Source organism: Peromyscus eremicus, chromosome 1, assembly GCF_949786415.1.
Source record: "Peromyscus eremicus chromosome 1, PerEre_H2_v1, whole genome shotgun sequence".
Taxonomy (NCBI): Eukaryota; Metazoa; Chordata; class Mammalia; order Rodentia; family Cricetidae; genus Peromyscus; species Peromyscus eremicus.
In genome coordinates, this window is record NC_081416.1 from 163,507,572 (window position 1) to 163,517,055 (window position 9,484).

Genomic DNA, 9,484 nt, shown 5'->3' on the forward strand with positions numbered 1-9,484 from the left:
TGGCCCAGGCTACACCATAATTGCGGTTTCCCTCTCCAGGAAGAACAGATAGATGTCCTGCCTCGCTGGCCGGTCTCATCATTAACCACCATGAAGACAGCAAAGGTGACTGCTTGGGGAGCCTCTTCCACGTCTCCCTAGATAGCCAGGGGCCAGCTGTTATCCAGCATGGTGGGAATAGCTTGATCTAGCGTGAGACGGTCTCAAAAACACACTAGCATAAAACGTCAAATATTTAAGTGGGAAGTTGTATCCACGTCACATTAAGGAGTGGAAAAGACGACCAAGGGAGAACCCCAGTTTCAGTTCTCCACTTCCTTCCCTGTCTTTACAAAGAACTCCGCTCTGTATCGAGCAGCACAGAAAACGTGGTATGGGGAAGGAAGAAGTGATGAGTTTTTACAGAAGTCTAAAAGTTTTCTAAGGCAGAACAGCAAGACGTTGCCAATCTATATACACATGTTGGTTCCAGCATTTATGGGATGTTTTGTTTAAGGTTACTTTCAGCCAATGACTACCAGAAATCAAACCCAGTCACTCTGGGCCCCAGGCATTAAAGTACAGCCTGTAGCTAAACTTGCAACAACTGATTGGTGAGAACAGGGCTAGAAAGATAGGTACTTTGTTATCTTAAGGGCCAGTTAAATTTGAAGAGGCTGAGGACATGGTTTTAAAAGATCTCAGGGTATGTTTTTGACCTGATTACAAGGTCTGGCAAAAGTTCAGCTTCTAAAGGAAACACTTATAGAAAAAAGTCCACAGAGGGAGGGTTTCAGATAGTCATTAGTAAAATTTAGTTATAAGTATTGTGTGTTTGTTTTGAAATGAGGTTTCTAGTCCAGTCTAGCCTCAAGCTCTTTATATAGCTGTAGATGACCTTGAACTCTGGATTTCCCCTGCCTCCATCTTTCAAGTGCTAGCATCACAATACTGCACCACATCAGGCTTATGTGGTGCTGGGAATGGAGCCCAAGCATTGTGCATGCTAAGCCAACTACCAACTATATCCCCAGCCTGTAACAGGTCATCCATGTGTGAGCCCTGCTCCCCCCCCCCCCATTTTTGGAGACACAGTATGTGTATATAGCCCCAACTGGCCTGGAACTCAGATCTGCTTGCCACTGACTGCCTCCAAGTGCTGAGAAGTTCCTATCTGGAAGGGTGGGAGTTGGCTGCCTGTGGCCTTACCTTCTGGTTGTCAGTAAAGCTTTTTAGGAGCACCGCCATACCCTCACATATTATGAAACAGGCCAGGCAGGCTGGGCTGTAAATCCTCAAGTATTCACGGGGGAAATTCAACCATTCCTGTCATAGAGAAACATCCTGCAAAAACAGCGTGTCTGGGACATGATTCAAAATAGTCCCGTGTCAGAGAAGACAGGTAGAGGGTGAGCAAGGGGCATGGTGGCATATACCTGTTAGCCCAGAGTTTAAGAGGCAAGACAGAAAGGTGGCCTCAAGTTGGAGGGCAGCCTACGCTACAGAGTTAGACCCTCTCTCAAAAAAACAAAAACACATTCTCTCGAAAATTCTGCCACAGCCTTCCAACTGATCTTCCTCTCAGGACCTGGCTTCTCTGGCCTAACAAGGCAGTAGGACAGAGCTATCACCATTTGCCCTGGTTCTGCCTGCACCAGAGGATGACTTCCGTTCCAGGCTGACCAGAAAGGCCATGAGCGCCAGGAGAGCCCCCCAAAGACCAGCATGCAGTGAGTGTCCCCTGTCTGGTGGGGAGGCAGGGTGCAGGCCACAGTTGCTTTGTCCCTGTCCAGCCCTGGGTCTCCCTACCTACTTCTCTTGGTGACAGTGAATTCAATCCACTAGACTGAAAGCCATGCACTTAGTGAGGGCCAAGGAAGGGCCTCTCCCACCAGCTCCATCCCCAGGACCCCTGGGAGGCCTGGAGCCAGGTCTGCCTGCTGGGATGTGGTCTAGACTTGTAGCACTGTTCCTGTGGATCAGAAGCAAGTCACGGTGGGCAGGGGATCCCCAAAGACCATTTCTACATAGAAGGCCCATCATGAAGCGGGTTCCCAAGCCAGCTGCAGCTGACGGGTGTATCTGGTATGAAACAGGCACACACTAGTGTCTCAGCTCCTGCCCTTGCTGCAGGACACTGAGCCTCACTTGCACCTCTTGCTCCTAGCTCCTGCCTCCCTGATTCCATCCCCACCTGCCCTGCCTTGTCCCCAAGACTCCAGCATACCCAAGGAATGACAATCTGTTCCAATGGTGACCCAAGCCGGGCGGTGGTGGCGCACGCCTTTAATCCCAGCACTCGGGAGGCAGAGCCAGGCGGATCTCTGTGAGTTCGAGGCCAGCCTGGGCTACCAAGTGAGTTCCAGGAAAGGCGCAAAGCTACACAGAGAAACCCTGCCTCGAAAAACCAAAGGAAAAAAAAAAAAAAAACCAATGGTGACCCAAACTTGATTCCTAACTTAGACCCAATAATACTGCTTGGAACTAACACTGGGATTTTGGAGTTTTAAATAGATACTTTTTTTTTTTTTTTTAATTTTTTAGATAGGGTCTCACTGTAACCCAAGCTGGCCTTAAACCCCTGATGATGGGAGTGGACTGGAAGGGCAAATACATGTGCATGCTCACACACACACCTTGGCACTGGATCACGTGAGCTTGGGATTTGGCACCCCTGCCTGAACCCATTCTCTTTGCTCCTTTGCTCCCCAGAGCTCCCTAGCAAGGGGAGCATCCCCAGTGTGTGAGGGTGTGGCGGTGCTACAAGAAAGCTTTACTGACAGAGCCCCAACCAGAGATCCAAGAGCTGTTCCCATGGGGCTGCAGAGGTGCCTCAGAGGTTGAGAACACTGGCTGCTCTTCCAGAAGATCAGGGTTCAATTCCCAGGACCTCCATGGGGGCTCACAACCATCCATAACTTCAGTTCCAGCAGATCCAACTCCTTCCTCTTTGGGCGCCAGACACACACATGGTATACAAACATACATGAAGTTACGCATGAATGAAAAAATGTAAATGTAAAACTGGTCCCTGAGTGCCAGGCCCCACCTTCTCCCTTTCCATAGCAACTTCAGGCTCCTGGTGCTGAATTGATCCAGAAACTTGAGGAAGAGCATGTAGCTGTAATTTTCTTGGGTCCCGCCCCCCACCCCCACCCCATGTGCCACAGCTGCTCAATCCCAAGTAAGCACACAGAGGCTTATATTATTTACAAACTCTGTGGCCTATGGCTCAAGCTTCTTGCTAGCTAGCTCCTATATCTTAAATTAGCCCATTCTATTAATCTGTGTTTTGCCACGTATTCCATGGCTTACCGGTCTGCTGACATGTTGCTCCTTGGGTTAGCAGGCTGGTGTCCCTCTAGACTCCGCCTTTCTCTTTCCTGTCTCTCCTTGGATTTCCTGCCTGCCTCTAAGCTGCCTTGCCATAGGCCAAAGCAGCTTTTTATCTAGTACCAATGGGAATGACATATTCACAGTGTACAGAAGGACATCCCCAGCTAGAGCACTGGCCACAGTGGTGCTGTCATTCTAGCATTCAGGAATGAGGCAAGAGGATCATAGGGAGTTTGGGCCAGCCTGGGATACAGAATGAGACCCTGTCTAAATAAATGAATAAAATAAATGCCAGGCTGTGAGGAGGCTATTTCCCCTACCCTCTTCAAGACTATCAGTTCCTCTGTAGGGTTGAGAACAAGTGCACCCTAAGCCATGGAGTTCTGCTTGACCAGGCCTCCAGCCTACATGGCTTTGCACTTCTGGCCACTGTTTGGCCCAAGCCACAGAGCACACACATACACCAACCACCTCCCCTTAATGGGCTCTGGAGTTTCCCATTCTGTTCTCCTCGTGGCCCCACCCTGGCTTTTCTCTTGACCCATCTTCTCCCCAACCCCAAGGAAAATTCCCCTGCACCCTATTGCCTCACCTCACCAGCTTTAGCTGACACTGGTGTCATCTGGTCCTCACTACTCATGGCCTCCTGAAAGCCAGAAACAGAAGTTTCTGGGGACATTTCTCTGAGATGTCCGTCCACAATCTGCTGCTCAGCAATTCTTAAGACAAAGATACTGTCTCGGGGGGGAAAGATAAAGATAGCAAAGAGGGACAGGTGGCCACTTGGCCATTACCACCCAGTCCTCTCGTATTCTTACAGCTGGAGCAACAGATTCTGGACCTCGAGAGGTGATATGTGCAGGCCCTGGCCTGGCTCTACTCCTACCATATTGTGCTTTACCATGTGATATAGTATCAGGCTGAGATAGGCACCAGAATGTGGCCCTGTCCCAAGAACTCAGGTCCCAGCCTTGGATATGCCCATTTCGTAGAGTTGGAGATAAGCCTGGAGAGATGGGGAGGGGAGGCCTGGCCTGGGGATTGGCAGGCCCAAGACAAAAGTCCAGGAGGCCTAGAGCACAGGGACCACCACCAACAATGCCACCTGATGGGCAGTCCCCACCCACAGCTTCTGCAGAGCTATTTGGGGCAGGAAGGAAAATAGACTGAGATACTTCCTCCTGTGACTCTCTTCTCCACCTCCCCCAGCATCTGACCCCACTCCAGGAAAGCACTTTCAATTCCCCAGGGAGGGGAGTGGGCGGGACTGGCTGCTTTAAGGGGAACTGCAGAGGCTTTGCTCTGCTGTCCTGTCCTGAGAGCCGAGGTGAGAGCCTAGGCTGGGGGGGGGGGGGGGGGCAGTGACTGGACCCTAGACCCTAGGGCTAGGAGGCAGGACGAAGGGAGGAGACTGGTCCCGGGAACTCTAAAGGTTCAAGATTAGGTCTGGGGAAACACGTGCCAAGAGAGGAAGGAGAGAGACAGGCTGTGGAGGGGTGGGTCCCTGACCCCATCACAGTGCCCTCCGCTTCTCCACTCAGACAGCAGCTGCCTCTTGAGCCATGGCTTGGCTGGGTAAGTGGGCAAGTGAGGGAGGAGGGGTGCTGGGACTAGCCGGCTCGTGTGCCCCTGCTCCCTGGGCACTGACCCTCTTCCGTTGCCAGCCCCGCGGCTTGTCCTTGTGGCCAGCATCCTTGGCCTGGCAGCCTCTCTGGACTGGAAGGTGGCCTCCAGCCTGAATCCCTTCGAGAAGTGCATGGAGGACCCTGATTATGAGCAGCTACTCAAGGTGGTGACCTTGGGCCTCAATCGGACCTTGCAGCCCCAGAAGGTGATCATTGTTGGTGCAGGTGTAGCCGGGCTGACAGCCGCCAAAGTGCTCAGTGACGCAGGACACAAGGTGAGAAGTGCTGCCTGCTGTCTACCTGGAGCCTTTCCTGCTGCAGGCGGGAGGTCCTTGGTAGTGGGGGGGTGTGGAGAAGCAGCAGCTCTTTCCCAGAGCCCCCATTCCACTCACCCATCCTGGAGGGAAGGCCTGCTTCCTCTTAATGTAATTGTCAGAGTCAAAATGGGGATCTGCTGCGGGGAGCACTGAGAAATTCCCAAGGGGAAGTGTCCCCTTCACTAAAACCCAGGAATGAGAATGGCTACAAACCAGGAAACGTCCCTACTTCTACCCTGGCGGGAAGTCCCTCCACAGTCTGTCTGGTGGTTTCCCTGCTCGTCTTGAACCCTTACTTTCCGTTCTAGCAGCCCCTTCCACCCTGAAGAAGGCTCTTCTAGACTAGGTGTGCCTTGTTGTGGGGAGCAGGACAGGCAGGGGGCTGGTGTAGGTGTAGTGAGGGAGCTGAGGTCCCTGCTTGCCCAACTTCATCTTTAGGTCACCATCCTGGAGGCAGATAATAGAGTTGGGGGCCGCATCTTCACCTTCCGGGATGGGAAGACAGGCTGGATAGGGGAGCTGGGGGCCATGCGAATGCCCAGCTCCCACAGGTGAGATCCTGCCCAGGCAGCAGAGTTCCACCTCTGCACCAAAGCTCAGCCAGAGCCCACCTCCATGCCCACCCCATATTGAGCCAGCTCCCATCCCTGACTAAGCCCCATCTTGCCCTGGGCTCAGTGAGAATCCAGCCCCATCCCTAGTCCATGCTCCTGTCTCAGTTTTGAGTTGCTATGTGTAGAACCATGGATCTCAAGCTGCACCCCAACTCCACTCCAGTATAACCCAGTCAGAAGTTAGGTCTGGACCTCGCTTCCCACTCAGCCCTCAGGACTTCCATCCTGGCCACCACGGCCTGGCTCAGTACTCTCCTGCAGTCACATCTGGCTGGGCCAGCTCTGCCTTCTGGAGGGCTGGGGTGACCCCTCACCTCCCCGTCTGTGCCCCTAGCCTGCAGTCTGCCTGAGCTCTACCCTATTCCCACCCCCAGCTCCTGAGTCAGCCCTGAGGCCCCCGGTCACCAGCCCTGTGCCCGTCCCCAGTGGCCCCTCCTGTGGTGGCAGGCCAGGCCTCCTTCAAGCAGCCTCCCACTTCCAGGATCCTGCACAAGCTCTGTAGGAGCCTGGGCCTCAACCTGACTCAGTTCATACAGTATGATGAGAACACGTGGACGGAGGTGAATGAAGTGAAGCTGCGGAACTATGTGGTGGAGAAGATGCCAGAAAAGCTGGGCTACAACCTGAGCCACAGGGAGAGAGGCCATTCCCCAGAGGACATCTACCAGATGGCACTCAACAAGGTGGCCGCCAGCTTTCCAGCTGAGCCCAGCCCTGCCCACAAGAGTTCTGTTAAGGTGTAACCACGCCTCTGCTGATGGCCAGCTGATGGAATGCATATCCTCTACTGTAGCCCCTGGCACTCCCAGGACCCTGCAGCACCTTTGCCACCCTGGGTCCCCATCTGGTTGCCTTAGACTGGCTCTCAGGCATCACTCTCCTGTCCCAGAGGGTCTTTCCACACAGACTAACCCACTAACCCTGCCCATAGCTCCATATGGCTCACCAGTGCCTCTCAGGCCCATGGGCCAGACCTGCCAGAGAAATATCCCTCCCCTACATCCACCTACTGATGCAGGCAAACCCTCCGGTTCTGGAACCCCACCTGGTTCATCCGTTATCCCTAAGTCTGCATCCACATGGTCTCTGCCTGAGCACCTTCCTCCTTTACCAGGAAAAGGAGGGCAGGGTAGAAAGGCTGGAGGCCACATTTAGAGGGAGCCTGAAGGAAGATAACTAAGTGTCAGGCAGAAGAGTCTGCATGCATTTTAGAACCACTACTGCCTGCGGCAAGAAAGGGGGATGAAGGCTGCTTGGGCCTTGGGGACCAGGCTGGTGGTGGTGGTGGTGGTGGTGGTGGTGGTGGTGGTGGTGGTGGTGGTGCTCTAGCACTCCCTTGGGTCTAGGAAGGGGAAACTGCTAAATGAACTTAGCTGGTGGCAGCACCCTGTTGGGCTGTGAGAGATCCTGACCTGGCTATGCTCACTGCTCACAATGGTCTAGACACCATTACTGAGCCTCTAAGGATAACCCCACTTCCTGGCCCACACAAAAACAGCCGCCAATACTGGGGGGGGGGGGTTGCTGATGAGGGAAATCCAGTATTTGGGAGGATTTCCAGCTACAGAGGAGGCGTATACAGCATGAGCCAAGGCCTGGGACTTGAAGTGGGGTGAGTGGCTGTTCCCACGGAGCCATGGTCCTCTGGTTGTCCCCCACAGGCCGCCAAGGACCTCAAGGCTCTAGGCTGCAAGAAAGCCATGAAGAAGTTCAACAGGCATACGCTCCTGGTGAGTGAGGCGGGGCTGTTTGCCTCTCCTGTCAGAAGACATGGCTGAGATCCAGGGCTCAGCAGGGAAGGGTCTGACCAGGGCTCCTGCCCCACTCTACAGGAATACCTCCTTGGGGAGGGCAACCTGACCCGGCCGGCGGTGCAGCTCCTGGGAGACGTCATGTCCAAGGAAGGCTTCTTCTACCTCAGCTTCGCTGAGGCATTACGTGCCCATAGCTGCCTGAGCGACCGACTTCGGTGAGGGCACAGCGGATGGGGCAAGTCACAGGGAGTAGCATCCTGGGAGAGGCAGGGCCGGAGTGGGCGAGGCCTTCCCTAAGAGCCATGCCTCAACCTGAGTCAACGTGCTTGCCTCGCCCTGCAGGTACAGCCGCATCGTGGGTGGCTGGGACCTGCTGCCGCGGGCGCTGCTGAGCTCGTTGTCCGGGCCGGTGCTGCTGAATGCGCCGGTGGTGGCGATCACTCAGGGGATTCATGATGTGCGTGTGCACATCTCCACTTCGCTACAGTCTCGCAGCCTGAAGGTGCTGACCGGCGACCTGGTACTGGTGACGGCCAGCGGGCCCGCGCTGCAGCGCATCACCTTCTCGCCGCCGCTGACACGCAGGAGGCAGGAGGCGCTGCGTGCGCTGCACTACGTGGCAGCCAGCAAGGTTTTCCTGAGTTTTCGTCGGCCCTTCTGGCTTGAGGAGCACATCGAGGGCGGCCACTCCAACACCGACCGCCCAGCGCGCCTCATATTCTACCCGGCGCCGGACGAGGGCGCACTGCTACTGGCTTCGTACACGTGGTCGGATGCTGCAGCCCCCTTCGCCGGCCTGAGCACAGACCAGGCCCTGCGTGTGGCACTCAAGGACGTGGCAGCCCTGCACGGGCCGGTCGTGTTCCGGCTGTGGGACGGCACGGGCGTGGTCAAGCGCTGGGCAGAGGACCCGCACAGTCAGGGCGGCTTCGTGGTACAGCCACCATTGCTCGGGCATGGGGATGAGGATTATGACTGGTCACTCCCCTATGGCCGCATTTACTTCGCAGGCGAGCACACGGCCCATCCACATGGCTGGGTAGAAACCGCTGTCAAGTCCGCGTTGCGGGCCGCGGTGAAGATCAATAAGCACTGGTCTAGGGTACCCAGCCCCGAGAAGCAGGCCATTCTCCAGAGGCTGGAGCACATACACGTCAGCGAGGATGAGCAGCAACAGGTGGAAAGCCCCGAGGGACATGTGTTTGTGGAGGCCATCCCCCAGTTGCAGGAGCACGTAACCGTGGAGACCATTCCCCAGGGGAAGGGGCATGTGCATGTACACCAGAATATCCCCTCACACGTGCATGAGAAAGTCTTCCCTGACGTGCACGGGCATGTGCATGAGAAAGTCTTCCCTGACGTGCACGGACACGTGCATGAGAAAGTCTTCCCTGAAGTGCACGGTCACGTGCATGAGAAAGTCTTCCCTGAAAGGCACGGGCACAGGCATATGCATGAGAAGGTCATCCCTGAAGGGCACGACGAGCACAGGCATATGCATGAGAAGGTCATCCCTGAAGTGAACGGGCACCTGCACCCCGGGGGACACAGGCAAATGGAATCTGGTTCCCAGCGGAACCGGCACATGCACTCTTCGTGCAAAGGGGGAGGAAGCACCTAATTCCCAGCCCAGTCCCCTCTAGAGCAATAAAAAATTTTTTTTTTTTGTTAAAACCCAGAGGCCCAGCTCCCTCCCCCACTCTCCACTGCTCTGGTTTCCTGAAGATAGCTGCCTTGGGCAGGCGACATTTGGGTGAACACTACACTGTGATCAAGTAGAGATCAGAAGCTACTGGAAAATAAGGTGCTGACAGGTCTTGAGGCCAGCCTGGGCTGTGGGCGAGAACTGAAAACAAGGC

General features: G+C 54.9%; 1 protein-coding gene across 3 annotated transcripts in view; it reads left to right on the forward strand.

The window, feature by feature from the left end:
* Il4i1 (interleukin 4 induced 1) overlaps positions 1-9,266 on the forward strand; it is a 29,277-nt gene extending 20,011 nt beyond the window's left edge. The window contains exons 2-11 of one of the 3 annotated variants that reach the window (XM_059278270.1): positions 40-105; positions 1,565-1,709; positions 4,136-4,164; positions 4,857-4,890; positions 4,980-5,215; positions 5,696-5,808; positions 6,353-6,554; positions 7,533-7,601; positions 7,704-7,840; positions 7,968-9,266. In XM_059278270.1, coding sequence (XP_059134253.1) covers positions 4,878-4,890; positions 4,980-5,215; positions 5,696-5,808; positions 6,353-6,554; positions 7,533-7,601; positions 7,704-7,840; positions 7,968-9,246 — 2,049 coding nt within the window. In that variant the 5' untranslated portion in view covers positions 40-105; positions 1,565-1,709; positions 4,136-4,164; positions 4,857-4,877 and the 3' untranslated portion in view covers positions 9,247-9,266. Of the gene's footprint in view, positions 1-39; positions 106-1,540; positions 1,710-4,135; positions 4,165-4,856; positions 4,891-4,979; positions 5,216-5,695; positions 5,809-6,352; positions 6,555-7,532; positions 7,602-7,703; positions 7,841-7,967 lie in introns of all 3 variants that reach the window. The other 2 variants (XM_059278263.1, XM_059278255.1) reach the window with 2 other exon arrangements.
* Positions 9,267-9,484: the final 218 nt, after the last annotated feature.